The following is a 17,062-nucleotide window of genomic DNA, read 5'->3' as shown; positions in this document are numbered from 1 at the left end:
AACTTATTCATGTAACCAAACACCACCTGTTCCCCCAAACCAATGGAAATCAAAAATTAAAAATAAAAAAAAAATTTTAAAAAGAAAATATTGTTGTACTCCTATATAATGTTTGTGTTTTAAGCTGTTATTACAAAAGAGTCAAAAGGTTAAAAAATAATTTAAAAGTCTATAAGGTAAAGAAGTTATAGTAAGCTAAGGTTAATTTATTATTGAGAGAAAAGTTTTAAACAAATTTAGTGTTCATAAAGTCTACAGTAGTGTACAGTAATGTCACAGACACTCACTGACTCACCCAGAGCAAATCCAATCCTGCAAGCTCCATTCATGGTAAATGCCCTATACAGCTATACTATTTCTTACCTTTTTTAATATCATATTTTTACTGTACCTTCTCTTCTTCTCTGTTTAGATACATAAATACTTATCATTGTGTTCCAATCACCTACAGTATTCAGTACAGTAATATGTTGTACAGGTTTATAGCCTGGGAGTAATAGGCCATATACCATATAGCCTAGACCTGTGGTAGGCTATACCATGTAGGTTTGTGTAAATACACTCTATGATGTTCACACAATGACAAAATTGCCCAATCACACATTTCTCAGAATGTGTCACATTGTAAAGCGACACAACTGGATATAATCTTGCATGTACATATCTAACTAGAAGAGCCAAAATGCTACCCAACTTTTGATGACATTATTTGGCATGATGAGAAATAATGACTGGCTATGTTTCTTTAAAAAATGTTCAACTTTCAAGCCAAAAAATAAACTAAGCAAAACAGGTGAGCAAAAACAATTTTAAAAGAGAGAATGAATGGGCTGCCTTTCTTCCTCCTTGCCTTCCATTGTTTTCTCTCTTTGAGATTCCTCTTGGCTGAGTATCAGAAGATTTCATACATTTCTTAGCTCTGGATGACTTATAATTCTAAATATGAAAGTGTCAATGCTACATTTTAATTTTAGAATTCCTAGCCATCAAAGTCAGGTGATGCTCACATAAGTTAAGAGGCCAAAACAACTTGGAAAGCACTGAATCCAACCCCTTCATTTTACAGAAGAAATATAGGCCCAGGAAGACTAACTATCTTGCCCAGTCAGAAGCAGAGTAAGAATAAACCGGAAGCCAGGCATTTTCAGGCCTTTTCACCTCACATCTGGGCACCATAACCTCATGCCCCAACCCTGTCTTAAGAGGGCAGGATGAAAGAAGATGGCAGAAAGAGGCTCAGATAGTCCCTCCAGCCACAGCTAGTCAAGGCTGGACACTCTCATGGTTTCCCAAGGAGGAGACGGAGAGGGATCAGTGTGGTGTGACTTTCCCCTCAGAAGCATTTCAAGTAGAAGACCACAGACATCCACCCAGAAAATAATAAATATGTTACATGGATGAGACTTCTTTGAATATAATGCCTGAAACCTCACAGATGTAACACATTTCCTTCCAGTCTCTTTTGGTTCTGGAAAGTTCTGGGGCTTATATCACTGAGCTGCGCTAACGCCAAGTGTACATGATTACAGCAAGCACCATGTAGGATTTCTTCATTTCTTTCTGTCCTTCCTCCCTTCCTCTCTGATGTTCCTTCTTTTATCCACCTGCCTTTCATTTCATTCGTTCTTCTGGACAATTAGTTTTCTTATCTAATCATGTTGCCTTTTCACCCTGGCTTCCAGAAAGCTCTAAGTAAACTTTTAAATCAACCAATAGCAACCTTGCTAATCTTTTGATCAGCATAAATGTTGCCTATTTTTCTTTTCCTAATAATAGAGCCCATTTGCTGCGGGGGTGGAAGCAGTAAAAAAAAAAAAAAAAAAAACAAAAAACTTTTTTTTAAATCTTCTAGGAAGGAGGTAAGCATAAATAAAGTTCAATAAGTAATGAAAATGTTATAAATAAACCGCTTTGGGGTATCCAAAATATTTCCTTGGCTTTGTTGTAGGAAACTGTAGAGAGGGCAAATATGACCACCCACCCCCACCCCCCACCGACCTAGAGCACGGTTATTTGTACCTCCCTCCGCCCTCCAACGAGACCAAGGGAATCCTGATCAAGCCACTTATGAGAACCTGGATCTTTATCCATATCCAGGGATCTCATCTGGGCTTTAGGCGTTTCTTAAACTCCTGAAACTATATGCAAAACTGTATGCAGGAATCTACCCTACAACTATTACCTGTGAATCTTTCTGTCTTTTTGAAAATCTGTATGAAGAATTTTGACCTATAGAGTCTGTTGAACCATGCTTGCCTCCCTATTAAGGAAAAAAATGTGTATGTGGTTTGATCTTACTTTACTGAATTTTGTAAGATTCTCTTGAAGAGCTCCAAAACATGATAATAACTTCTCAGCTACTTGAACATCAAAATTGAAATGAATGATTTCTTTGGATACTTCAAATTCTTCTATTTTACTAATTTAAAAAATATATATTTCTACCAACTCAGCATGGTGTGGAGTGGGAGGGTGAAGAAGGACTGGAAACGGCACATGCAGCATTTACCTTATTTCCAGGCGTCCTGGACTCCCCAGTAACATTTCCACAATATAGGCATGGCCCAGGCAGTGCTCCCAAATGATGTCTAGAGAGTCCCTGCAAGTCACCCAGCTCCCTTTTCTCTGTCCTCAGCCCATTCTCACCAACCACAGGGACCTTACAGTTGGTGGTCAGCCCGGGGTGACTCACCACGTGCCCGCTGAGGTCACGGCCAAAACCAGAGGCCTGCTGGCTCTGATAGTACTCGAGCTGCTTCTCTGCCAGTTCTACCCGCTGTAACAGATTCTCAATAAAGTCCTGGAGCCGGGCTTTCCCTTGAACCTCCTTCTCAGCTGCCGCTTCCAGGAAATGGTTGAATGTGACAACTTCTCTGCAAGGCAAAAATGTCAGAACACAAAATGGAAATATGAGGCAAGGAATTCGTTCATTCAACACATATTTATTTAGTGCCTACTATTTGTCAGTTAACATCCTAGGCAGTACTCCATGGCAATGACGAGAGAGGTAGTCACCTCTTAGTGATTACATTTAGAGACTGTATTTTAGTAGAGGAAGAGAGTCACTATAAAACAAACAAATAAATATATGTCATAAGTGCTAAGAAAATTGAAACTGGGTGCAAGGGGACAGTGAGAGAGGAAGAAGAGGAGTGAATAATATTTTTAAAAGCAAAGTTAGAAATGACTTTTTGAATGGGGTGACATTTGAACAGAGACCCGAGGAAGAAGCCATGCAGGTGTTTAGGAAGAGCAAACCAGGGACATGCAGATGGGTCTGAGGAACAGCAAGGGGGTCTACATGGAGGAGGGAGCCAGATAGGACCTCACAGGTCACTGTGAGACTTCTGGTTTTATTACAAATGAGATGGGAAAACACTGGATGTATTGCTTTTAAGACAAGCTCTGACTTGGATTTTTAAAGTCTGTCGATTGAGGGAGAAAACTCTACAGGGGGAGAAATTATAGGAGCAAGAGGCCAAGCTGAGCACCAAAACAGCACATCAAATGAGTCATCTTGTTCAATAGCATATTTTTTAGCTTAGAACAAAACAGCCCATACAGCTACCATGAGGTCAACCCAAAGACCACCGGGAAAACTATTCTAATGCTGACATAAGAGAAGCAATGCATGGGTTGCCCTCCCCTAAGAAGCTAAGCAAAATACTTCAACTACTCCTTTATCTACATAATTCACAAGTAGATTACAAATCCAGAAAAATTCTAATAACTTTATTACCATCTTATATTTTGCTTTCATTTTTAATGGAAATATGAAAATAGTATTTTTTCTGATTTATAAACAAGCTATTTAAAAAATTCAAATAACCCATTAGAAATATAAAAAAGGAAAGATCACCTAAAACTCCATTATCCTGAGACCACCACCATTATCTTGGTAGCCATCATCATGAACATCACACTCATCCCCAAATGCACCCACCCAAGCACACATACACACAGTTTTTCTTCTTTTCCTACCTTGCCCTCAACTCTCAATTCCCCTCTCTCCACACCCTCTTTCCCAGGCCAAGGACCCAGTAATCACCACTATGAATAGGTGTATATTGCCAGATTTCTCTCCACCCTATTGTCTTCACTTAATAAGAAGCCATGAATATCCTTTTAGTCATCACCCTTGTATGTTCTGCCAGTCCCAGTGGAGCTAACGAGTTCCATAATTTTACTATCCGTTGGGTAGTATTTCCTTTACATGTCTCCAAAATCTCTCTCAATCTTCAAGGAATGGCCTCTCACTGTTTTTGCCATGTTCAACTTACACAAGTTTCTAAAGACTCTACTTTCTGTCCTTTCAGGCTCTTTCAATTTTGATTCGTGAATGCTAATTTTTGTTTATCTAACCTCATTCAGTTGTTCTAGACAGTCAATTAAATTCATTGGCTTTTCTGCATCTTCTCAACCTCCACTTGAACTTTATTTTCCACTGAGCTCTGTAATTCTCTTGGGAGTAGAACTTCAGGGAAGTCTGGCTCAGGAAGTCACAGTTTTACATAAGATCTTTGCAAAATAGTTGGTAGTGACTTCCAGCTCTTTTCGTCTGTACTAATAGTCAGTGTGCCACTTTTACAATTAATCATGATTTTTCTCTCACAAATATATTATGGCACACATGGCCATACTGAAACTTTTCTGACACTTCCTATAGAATCACACATCCTTACAAAACTTTGGGAATTACATATTTATAAAAACAGATAACAGGCTGGCTCTAATAGTGATTCACTCAAATAAATGCTAGTGATACCAGCCCCTGTTTTTTCCAGTTTCCCATCCAGGATCAAACATAAACCCTAATTCCATAATAATTCCATCATCTTTCAGTAGCTAAGAAATATCCACACACAAGAAATAAGAGTCCTTCTGGAAAAGAATTTTTTTCATCATCAGATTTCAAGTTTATTTCCAGATGTTTCCATATTAGCCCTCAATAGAAGATGTGTACTTTTCAAGGTCTTCATTATTCAGGCCATGAACACAAGCCAATTTTTAAGCTCTACCGTTATTCACTTTGATCTGCTTCCTACATGAGCCACAAAGCTTAACTAGCAGCAAATGAGTGGCGGTCCCATGTGAATGCATCCCCAGCCCTTTCATGGTTCTTGCTTATGGTTTAGGTCCTTTGGGATGGAGTATTCTGGAAACACACCACAGGAAAATGGTTACTACTTCTTATTTCCAACATTAAGGCTTCAATTCATTTGGAGTCTGAGAATCTAAATTTCTACAAGGCTGTTGTAGAGATTTCCTGGGAGATATTTAGGATAACTGAATGATACAACTGTCTCCAAACTGTACTTATAGGGCAAACAACCAAAAGTTAAAAAAAAAGTACCGTTTTTAAAAATTCATTTTGGTCAATATTTCCTATATCTTATTATGGAAATGGTTCACATATATTAAAGAAAATATAAAAATTGACCTTTTGGAGGATTCAACTGGGCAGGGACAGAATCAGCTTTTGTTCTCCGGTCTAAGTCCAGCACTCAACACAATTGTGTTTGACACACAATATTGAATAAGTATTTGTCGTAATTAATGTTTATAAAGGACAAGGAAGAAACTAAAAATGACCCAAAATCCCACCACTCAGAACTAACTACTGTCAATATCCAGTATTTTTTCCCTGTCTTTTATCTCTGTGCACATTTACTATTCCAGAGCTCTCATGCTATACAGTCTAGCATATGCGAAGACAGCAATATTTGATGGCTTAATCTCAGGGGATTAGCATCACCAAAGCAAGAGAACAAATTTGAATGCAACACCTTTTATGATTGTGGCTGTATTTTTAAATCACATATTTTGCCACTATTTCTATATGAAACTTTTAAAAATTAATATTAATGCTGATATTAATTTTTAATATTAATTTTAATACGCTCCTGGAATGTTATGCCATGTTATAGAAAAGAAGGATCTTTTTTCTAACTTCTCTCAACCAATTATCTTGTGCCCTGAAGCTGAGAAGTTAATACCCTCTGTATTTGTCAACCAACCTGGCACAAACTGCTAACCTAATTTCAGTTTGTAGATGTATTATAACAACTAGGGTGAAAAAAAAAACAGTTAAAACAAGATTGATGGTGTACTATGATTTTGTTTTAAAAGACAGGTTAAACACAAGACAAAGACTGGAGAAGTTCATCATACTGAGATAGTGTAGGGTATCTTTGTTAGATGAAAAGGGTATCAAAACCAAGTGACTAATTGTGGAATATCATGTGTGTACATCTCAGATCCACCCTTCATTCATATCCTGTTCAGTCTGGATGAATATCCAGAACCACCTCTTATTTCCCCATAGAATCTTGGGGTTTTTCTGAATGGAAAAGAAAAGGGGTTAAACACATTGCGTTTGTAACCTCTTTCATATTTACACTCCAAACAATAGAATATCCATTCAAAGTGCAAGACAGACCAATAGATTTCGACGTAAGACAGTACAAAATGTTCACTGATATGGTTTCAGATCCCACATTGCAATGACTCTTTAAGAAACTACCAACTGTCACATTTGGCACAGCATCAAAGCAAAATATCCACGATTATCTGAGAAGGCTATTAAAATACCCCTCCATTTCCTACTACATATCTGTGGGAGACTAGATTTTCTTCATCTGTTTCAACCAAAACAACAAATTTGCAACAGACTGAATGTGGAACTACCAAAGTCCAGCTGCCTTCTATGAAGCCACACATAAACTTTTAAAACAATACCACTCTTTTCACTAAATTATTTTTGGGAAAACAGTTATTTTTCATAAAAATATGTTATTTACATTAGCATATAATGGATACATATAGTGAGAGAGTCAAACAATGAAAGAAGGGAATACTGAAATAAACACGTAATTACAAAGCTAGTTAAATGTGACTAAGAAGAAGAATAATATGATGCTATCGGATAGAACAGTAGAAGACTTGTGTGGTTTTATTTCTGGTTCTCAACCCTGTGACTCAGAATACAGTGTGAAAGCTGGAAGGCCAGATGAGAAGATAAGGGCCAACCTGAGTGAAACTCAATCAGGGTGTGGGTGCAGACCAGTGTTGGGGAAATTTAACTGGTTCTAAGCCACTTCCGGCCCCATCTTCGACTTCTTGTTTATTAAAAAAAAAAAAAAAAAAAAGGCCAAATATTATTAAATCTGAGGTTTTAGGCTTCAGTAGAAAATATGCTTATTTAAAGCAATATTTGACACTAAAAAAGAAATACCAGTATAATATAAGAAACTGACCCTGAAGCTCATTATTATGCAGAATGATTTCCAGATCTGGAAATCTGTCAGATTGATAGATATCCAGAAACCAACACAGTAGAAGGGGAGCAATGAGTGAAAAAGCCCTTTCCAGAGAGCCAAACTTTCAGTTAGAAAATATATCCATTCACACATGCGTTCATTAATTTACAGGATGACCATATGGTCTGAAAAATAGATAATATTATTTCTTTTTTTACAGATGGAATCCTTTCAGTTACTTCTTCTGAGATAGGTTAAAGACAGGTTAATTCAGAAAAATCAAAGATATGCTATCATGTGACCAATACACCCTAGAAGCATGTGCAGAGATTAATGGAAATACGCATTCACGCACTGTGGTGCTCACTCCAATTTTGCATAGGCATTGAACTACGCATTTTAATGAGTGACAACATGCTGATCCTATCTTCTATTATAATCTACTATCCACAAACCATTTCTTATGTCTATAAGAAACCATTTCTTATGTCTAACTTCTTTCATTTTTGCACTGAGCCACACTTACTTTTGGATATGCTGTTCTCTCTGCCAGGGTCATTCCTCCTCCTCTTCCCAAGCCCTCACAATTAATTATCAATTAACTATTCCTCTAACCTCAGACTCTCTTGCCAGGGAGTATTCTCAGTCACATGCCCAGGTGTACATGACATGGCCTACTGTGTTTTCCACAGAAGTTTGTACCCTATTACCATGCACATCACAATGAATTAGTGTGCCATTTCCCCATTTGACCATAAAATCAGTGAGTTCAGGGACCTTGTGTGCTCCTTCACTGTCTGCAGGTACTCCCTGTATCTAACCTGAGCCCAGCACACAATACAGGATTAATGCGTTTCTGCCGAATGCATGAAATGTGCAACTATATCTCTACTTGAAAATCATTAACCAATGCACAGATCCTTAAGTTTCTTTTTTCCTTTTTCCAGACAAGTACTGGGGCATAAAACAAATGAGTAACCTACGGGTACCTCCTACAGGAGTAGGGGGTGGGATCTAAAACTGCTGCCTCTCTTCTATTCTTAAACACTTTAACATCAGCTTCTCCTCTCAAAGGCAAAGCTCTACCAAGTTATTTAAATTTCATTTTACATGACTGATTTATGAACCTCTTCAGAGGAATATGGAATGGTAAAAATACCTCCGGCTAAAAATAGTCTAGCTGTTGATCACAGAGCACCTCAGACAGACCATAATGTCAACCACAAGGCAAATCCCAAAGCAGGAGTCGACCACCTCCAAGCACAGGGAGCTTGGCTGCAAACCCATAGCATGGAGTCGGCTCCTGCACTCTCTTTGCGGCACCACAGGCCTGAATCTGCAACAACTGCACGTCTGGAGTCATGGCCCATCTCTACTCTTGTTGGCCCTTAACTCTAATGAGAAAATCAAACTATTCTCATTGGTTGTAAGTTGACCAATACTATATTCTGAGTCCCAAGGGCCTAGAGCGGGGATGTGATAGGAGGCAGGGGAGTGGAGAAAAGAGAATATGCAGAGATAGAAATCAAAAACTTTCCTGGGTTTCCGAATTTTACCGTGTGCCAACCCTGAGAGGGTATGCTTGACACCTAGTTTATTCTATATGAGTTTCTAAGTCTGCAAGGAACACAGCCTGAAAAGAGAGGACCCCATTTATATGCACGAACCAACAATGTGGAGCAAACAGACCCTTCTCCACCCCACTGATCTCTATATCCGATGTGATTTTTTCTTGGCCTGCTTCCTAGCTATGAATCAGTCTGGACACTACATTGCCTAGTCACTGCTTTCGCTGATCAAAAAACGGGAATGAATTAAATGGCAAGAGGATTTGGCTGTGCAAAGCAAGTTACCAAATCAGATTTGCCTTTTAAAGGCCAGCATTCCAAGGTCAGCTCTGGATAAAAACCTAAATGGGCATTACCTAGCTCAGACCACCCCCTCTATGTCTCTTTTGTCATATACCCTGATGACCTGTTTAATGTCAAATTTCCCTTCTGGTTTATAAAGTCCATGAAGGCAGGAACTGGACACATTTGGTTTACCATCCCATGGTCGGAACCTAGATCAGTATCTGCTGCTCAGCAACCACTCAGTAAAGATTTGTCTTCTGCATGGCTTTAGACCGGAATGAGGCAAATGATGAAGGAAAAAGGGAAACAGATTCTATGTGTCACTGCCTGCAAGGGAGTAGGATGGAAATTAGAGATCGAATCACAAAGAGTCTTCTCATTGTGATCAAAACCTAGCAGTGGCAAAAGCCCTACCCCAATTAAGCAAGGACATCTGAGAGTCAAGTGAAAAGCCCTGGGCTGGGTGTTCTGGAAGCTTAATATCATGACCGCACTGATGATGCCACCCTTCCCCTGCCTCCCAACACCTCAGATACCAGCTGACATTTTCTTTAATCACATCAGAAAAATAAATGATGTCACCATGGCAGCCCTCTCAAAATAGCAAAGAATCAAGCCCATCCAAAATGGGCCACATTCAGTATTACATAAGTCTTGACGCTTTGGGGGAAAAAAAATCACATTTTCAGGAGTCTGGCTGGGACACAATGAACTAACGGAATAAGCACTCAGCAGAGAGACAGGGAAATTGAATTCCAGATTCAGCTTTGCTACTAAATCTCTATCCTTGGGCAAGTCATTCCCCTGCTCTGGGCCTTATTTTCTGCATGGATAAAATGAGTGTGTTATCCTGCAGGAAACAGGGGCAACCTTCTGGTTCTCAAATCAGAAATCACCTGGTCTACTCAGGGGCCATCTCTAGCAGCCCTCCCTGCTGCCCCTTCAAGGTCATTCTCTTCTGGGCATCAATGCAAATTCTGCCTTTCCTCCTCATTTCCTCAGTGTGGCCTCTCCACACATAAAAATCTGTTCTCTAATGTATCACCAACTTGAAACTGTGGCTTTATTGAGGCACTTCTCAAAACTCCCCTTGCATGTTTGTGAGTATCCCTTATTCTTCCTATACAGAACACAAACTCCTTAGGGAAAGACAGCAAGCATTTTATGTTCCCCCCGACACACCTCACACAGCACTGGGCACATTACAGATGTTCAGTCAGGACTTTTCAACCATATTGCAGAAAACTGTATATGTAAATTTTGTATTACTTTTATTACACTCAAATTTTCCAAACCCTACGGGACCAACTCAGCCAGCAAACTAGCTACTAAGTCCATCCTTTCTTGTTAAGGGTTACCTTACCAAGGTTTCCAGGATTGATTTACCTGATTACAGGCAGCACTACCCACTAGCTCTGAATACTCTTCAATAAGTAAATACCTGTTTCACTAGAACTTTTAAAGTTACACTGACTTTGTCAAGACAATGAGCAACTTCTTTCTTGGGTTTGCACTCCAAAACCTACAGATACCTTCTACGGGTTTACAATGAGACTGACCAGTACAAAAGTGCAAAACAGTTGACCCCTGAACAATGCAGAGATTAGGTGAACCAACCTCCTATGCAGTTGAAAATCCAAGTATAACTTTTGACTCTCCAAACACTTAACTCTAATAGCCTACTGCTAACCAGAAGCCTTACTGACAACATAAACAAATGATTAACACAGATTTTGTATGTGACATGTATTACGTATCTGTATTCTTAAAGTAAGCTAGAGAAAAGAAAATGTTATTAAGATAATCATAAGGAAAATATATTTACTTCTCATTAAATGGAAATGGATCATTGTAAAGGAGGAGGAGACAGAGAAGGGTTGGTCTTGCTGTCTCAATGATGGCACAGACAATAAAACCTCTGCATTTAAGTGGAACTGCACAGTTCAAACCTGAGTCGTTCAAGGGTCAAGTGTATTCTCAGTTCAAACAACCTCCTCTGCTATGAGTTTATGTACAACTTCTACAATCTGGCTGATTCAGCCTATAGATGACCTCAGGGCAGAAACAGCCTTTGGGTCTTTTATTTTAACTTGAAAGAAAGGATTTTAAAAGTTGAAGGAAAAAATCCATAAGCAAAAGAAGCTTATGTGAATTTTAAATAATAGATGTTTGCTTTTTTTTAAACCAAATCTACAATCTGTGTTTCAAAGGATCCCCGGAGTTTAAGTCAGTTGTGAATGAGATGGTTAACAACCTACTTTCTCTCACAAATGGGCCTAGGGAGCTCATGTGGAAGTGTTTGGCAGGGGAGCACAACTCCTGGTATGGTCCTTGGCAAAATAGGGTCTTCCCTTATCTGAAAGGCCAGCTCTTTGGTGGAAGGCACAGCTCTCTGAGGTTATGGTTAGGATGGAAGATGCACCCACCGCCCAGCCAGGCAGATGCAGTCAAATCAACCCAGTATTAACAGTGTGACAGGTGGGCAGCTCCCTCTGCATCCCCATTCAGAGGGCAGGGGTGCGGGGGTGGGGAGGCTAGATGCTGCAGACACTGAGGGTGCTGTCCACAGTCTCATTCTTAGACCAAGAGCTCCAGTGTCCTCCCTGGAAACAAGACTCTTTCAGTCCCATTTTATGTACAGAAAGAGTGATTATTTGAGGCCTGAATACAGAAACTGATGGGACTGGCTCAAATGAAAGTTTAAAAAAAATGAAGACTTTGTTTATGTTTCAAAGTTTAAGGCAATTTCACTGCAGTTTTATTTAAAACACTTTCTTTTTTTTTAAATATCATTACTTTTTTCTACTAGTCCAAAAATGACATACAAAAATCACCTTGTGGCCAGGCACGGTGGCTTACAACTATAATCCCAGCAGTTTGGGAAGCCAAGGCCAGTAGATCACCTGAGGTCAGGAGTTCGAGACCAGCCTGGCCAACATGGCAAAACCCCGTCTCCACTAAAAATACAAAAAAATAGCTGGGTGCAGTGGTGGGCGCCTGTAACCCCAGCTACTTTGGAGGCTAAGTCAGGAGAATTGCTTGAACCCGGGAGGCAGAGGTTGCAGTGAGCCGAGATCATGCCATTGCACTCCAGCCTGGGTGACAGAATGAGACTCTGTCTCAAAAAAATAAATAAATAAATAAACCCATAATTTATCCTCAGGTATACTCACAAAAATGTGAACAAACATGAACAAGGATAATAACCAAGGCACTATTTTTAATACTAGGAAAATGGAATAAAACTATATATTCGTCAATAGCAAACTGGTTAAATGGATCATGATGCATCCATACCATGGAATACTACACAACAGTCAAAAAGAGTAGTATAGTTCTGTATTTAGTAAACAAAAGATGCCTGAAGTCTATTATATTAAAAACAAAAACAATTCAACATGCAAGTGGCAGAACAGTATGTGTCACGATTTCCTTTAGAAAAATGGAATCTGTGTGAGAATCTGTGTGTGCACACAGGAAAGGTCTAGAAGGACATTTACGGAACTTAACAGTGGCTGTCTCTGAAGGGTAGGATAGGATGTGCTTGGATTGGAGAGGCTATTTTTATACACATAATTCTGTCCTATTCAAGTTTTTCCTGTTTTAACATGTCTTAGTTTTTCAATTCGTGCTCAGGTGGCATCCTTGGATTAACTATAACATGTAACTGACCCATGCATAGCCCACTTTTATTTAGTCAGATATTTTTGACAATTAAGCATTCTTGACCCCATCACTCCAGGCAACTACTACCCCAGACCTCATGTTCATTATTACTTGTGTAATTAATAAGTAAAATACAACAAATAAATAAGTTCAAAAAATTAATTTGGTTGTCTTTTAAACTCACTGTTCCTGAATGAAGCAAAAATTTTCAAATTTAATTCTAGGTCTTTCTTTATACATAGATTAACCACATCTGCCCTTTTTTCAAAAGCACAGTGCGGGTCACTCTGGTGGCCATTAACGGGTCTAGACATTAACTTCCCACCAGGAAACACCAGAAACCAAAAGGGAAACATTTTTCATTAGAGATTATTTCCCTAGGAGCAAAGTAAGTCAGAGGCTGATTCAAATCCATCCTAACTACATAATTTAAAAAATGTCTCTCCTGAACAAAAAATGTCTAGGCTTCCCCACAAGATAGAATGTAAGCATTAAAGTGATAGCAAGTAATGATCTCTTTAATCTATGGAGTGTCTCAGGAAGTTTTAATCATTACATTTTAAGAGACAACACAAAATAGAAGAGTGCCAGAGGGCAAAGAAAAGATGAAATTAAATCAATCTCTATAATAGAACTCAAATTATTTGGAAACCTGCCTTCTAGGATGTTTTACTCCATCAATTTTAATGTCCTTTGATTCCATGAATTTCTAAACCTCTATTTAAAATGAAATCTGACATTCTGCATTTGGGAAATACACTGACTTGTTATGTATACTTTCCTAGTTTGGCTTAAATCTATACTTACTGATAAGGAAATGCTTCTCTAAGTATGATGATTTCTCAAGCAATAGCTTCTATGATCTATAACTTGTGAAAACCAATCTCAACTCTTTGCAAGTGGGCAAAACTTAATGTGATATACATCATTTTCCAAAAAGTCAAGTCTCAAACTTAAATCATAGAAGTATAGCAATATCAGAAAGTCTTTCCTCTGGGTTCCTTTACGTCTGTTTCTCCCAAATATAAATTAAATTAAATGGATTCTCAGCTACTAACATTTACTTAACCTGGGCAGATAATACAAAATGGCAAATGAACCAAACTTATTAATACTGGAGGAATGTTTTTGAACTTAAGACAGCATCTTGCATTGACTTCATAATACGGAGATTGTCAAGAAGGAACAGCTCACTTAGCTCACCCTTTCTGCCTTCCCATTCAACTCACCCTTGCACACCATTTGGTGCTAGGAATGGATCCCACCATAGCTAGGCTGTGCTAGTCTTCTCTCTAAAAACATAATCTGTAGTTTACAAATTCCCAGTTGAGAAGGAATTAGATATTTGACTTTAATGTTGCTAGGTTGCAGACCACGCACACAGAGCGTAAATGATATCAAAGCCTTGTGCCTCCTGGTTCAACTATATCAATAAGAAATGCAGTCAAGGCACCTGCAAATAGCAAAAATCAACCTTGCTTAGCATTTGCTTGTAAGGGGATTGGGGTGCTGCTTAAAGCAATGGGGTTAGCATCCCCTGTCAGCAACACTTACTCTTCTTTCCTAAGAAGCTCCTCCTCAGATTCCGTCAGGCGTTGCCTCAGTACAGCTATCATTTCCACGGCCACGTCCACCTGTCTGTTTAGGGCCCGCTCTCGTCTCTGAACTTCCTGCTTTTTCTGAGTCAGCTGCACAAAAGCTGCCCGAACTTCCAACAGTTCCGCAGTTTTCTGGGCCAACTCTTTGGTGAGTTTATCAATTCTCTTCTCAATGGTCCTATCCACAGCCTCAACCATTCGATTGAATTTTTCTCTGACATGTGCCTCGAAAGAAGCTTTGGTATCTGAGGTGGGCAGTCCAGGACCCGACCGTGGCCCATCCAGCGAGTCTGCACGGAGGTCCATGGCAGTGTAGGTCTGCACATAGGACACAGGCCTCTCTGCCACCACCTCAAATGGCTTCCTGTCCTTGGAATGTTCATGTGAAATGCTGTACAAGTTAACATAGCTTGGTTTCTGCTTTACCACGTTGCCACTGCTCTGCAATTTTCCCGGTTTCAGGAGTTCTGAGGAAGTGACTAGGTCTGTGTCTTTGAGGGATGGAAAGAGACTGCATTTTGTCAAGAGGGTTCTTTCTTCGTAGCTGTGACTGAACTCCAGATGGGCCCTCAAGGATGACAAGCTTCTAAATCTGGTATGGTCTCCACACCTCGGGCAGCGGAACGGCAGGCACACAGCAACATTCTCAAAGGACTCCTGCCAGGGATATCTGCTTTCCTCAAAAGCCTTCTGTTGCATTACTCTAAAAGTCCTGGGAGGGGGGAAATAGGTAGTTTACAAGTCGGCTGAAAAACACACTACTAAAATGATTGCTGCTTATCTCCATGAGAGCAGAGGCTTTTTGGTTTCAAGTGACTTTTGCACATAATATTTTATGTTGCAGTTAAAACCTACAGCCCATGGGCCAAATCCATCCACATCAATTTCTGCATTATTTACGGCTGTTGTATCAATTTCTGTATTATTTATTGTAAACCACAATGGCAGTGGTGAGTAACTGAGACAGAGACTCTATGCTCCTAAAAGCTAAAATATTTACTACCTTTACAGAAAAAGTTTGCCAACTCCTACCTAGAATCAAAAAGGTGGGTAACATTCCCTCTTCGCAGATAAGAACACTGAAGCAAGGAAGTAAAGCCATTAATCCAAGGTCAGATGGAAAGTGGTAGATCCAGAAGTGGAATTCAAGTTTCCTCCCCTCCTGAATTTGGCACACTAAATGCAAAACTGTGCCCTATTTTAAGGATACAATCCGAGATGCGTGAACACAAGAACATACGAAAACTCACGTGAATTGTCAAAATGGGTCCTAAGACAGCAAGCTCGGGACCTATCCTCAAGTACAGGAAAGATTACTCAAGTATGCACAGTGGCATTAAGCCTGCAATCAGCTAAAACTTTTTCACCCTGAAATTTTTGCCTTTTTTTCCTTCAGGTATTGCTGTGATGACATAAACCAAAGTGCTAATCGTAACAATAATAGACCCAGGTTTTACTGAATCCTGGAGACCCGATGTGTCAAATACCATTTGGCATAAGTGGAGCCATGGCCAAGATTTTTATTATAATAGAGTGTTCTGGAAGGATTTGTCTTGTCTCAGATGCTATTTTATATGACAACCTCTAGGGATGGTCAATGTGTGAACCAGGTAGGTATCAGCATACTCTCTTAATAACAGGAAGTTCTGGTTTCCTTGCAGGAATGTATTATCTTCACCCTAGCAACAGATGACTGTTGGCAACCCAGTTCTGCAAACAGTGCATATCTTCTATTCCTCCATGAAAGGTTTCCACTTAAATGTAACAAGCATTGGACCCGAAATGAGGGAGCCCAGCTGGGGTCTTTGGGTGAAAAGTGTCCTCAACCTCTTCAAAAGCAGAGGCGCAAATGGTCCCCAGGTAGCGAGGCAGGCAAGGCTTCTAGGTGAAGCCCCCGGCCCCCAGAAAGGGGAACCTCTTCCTGTGATGGGTACACCGGGGTGTTTAACCACTGGTTTTCTGGGAACGAGATGCAAACCCTGGCTCAGCACAGGGCCAAAGACAGTGGCAAGAGGTAAGGAAAGGGGAAGTCAGGATTCTAGGGGGGCAATGGGAAAAGGGTGGCATTTTGGACGGGGAAATTGGTTATCACACACTTCAGAGCACGCAGGCTTTTATGGGCCCAGAGGAAACCCCAGTCCACGGGGCTGATGGAAGAGCCCTAAGTGACTCTGCCAGAGAAGGGCAGGCTGGCAATGACCCTGCCCCGGGGTCCCAGCTCTCCCCGCCCCCGCTCCGCTGCGTGCCAGCCCACGGGTGCCAGAGTGGATTCGTGTGCACACGAGTTCCTGCTGGTAGGGGCCGGGAAGCCGGCTCTCCCAACTCCCCGCCATGCTGCGGGCTCGGGGACCCCCTCCCCAGCCCCGGCCACCCCGGCCGGTCCCCTCCGCCTAGCCGCGGGCGCAGATGGCCGGCGGCCGAATCTTACCCGACTTGTTGCTGCTGCTGCAGCCGCCGCCGCCGGTGCTGATGCTGCGGGAGCGAAGCGGTTTTCAGCAGAGCCGTAAATCAGACTGAGCCGGGCCGGCTCCCACTCCCCGCCGCACCTCCGCGCCGGGACCGGCGGCGTCCAGGGCGGAGCGAGGCGCGGCTAGCCAGCGGGGGCGGCGCTCGCGGGCCCCGGGGTTCCGGAACGCCGCGGCCCAGGGCTGCCACCTCCGCGGGGAACACCCTTGCTCTGCCCAGC

At 40.8% G+C, this 17,062-nt stretch overlaps 1 protein-coding gene across 2 annotated transcripts in view; it reads right to left on the bottom strand.

Moving 5' to 3' along the window:
• ZNF365 (zinc finger protein 365) overlaps positions 1 to 16,957 on the bottom strand; it is a 106,996-nt gene extending 90,039 nt beyond the window's left edge. For both annotated transcript variants that reach the window (XM_055274430.2, XM_055274429.2), the window contains exons 1-3: positions 16,805 to 16,957; positions 14,333 to 15,088; positions 2,693 to 2,873 (exon numbers count right to left, since the gene is read on the bottom strand). In XM_055274430.2, the coding sequence (XP_055130405.1) occupies positions 2,693 to 2,873; positions 14,333 to 15,075 (924 nt within the window). In that variant the 5' untranslated portion in view covers positions 15,076 to 15,088; positions 16,805 to 16,957. The remainder of the gene's footprint in view (positions 1 to 2,692; positions 2,874 to 14,332; positions 15,089 to 16,804) is intronic.
• Between the last annotated feature and the right edge of the window lie 105 nt (positions 16,958 to 17,062).

This window comes from Symphalangus syndactylus, chromosome 4 (genome assembly GCF_028878055.3).
Source record: "Symphalangus syndactylus isolate Jambi chromosome 4, NHGRI_mSymSyn1-v2.1_pri, whole genome shotgun sequence".
Lineage (NCBI taxonomy): Eukaryota > Metazoa > Chordata > Mammalia > Primates > Hylobatidae > Symphalangus > Symphalangus syndactylus.
Note: the sequence above shows the minus strand (reverse complement) of the source record. Positions and strands in the feature narration are given on the sequence as shown.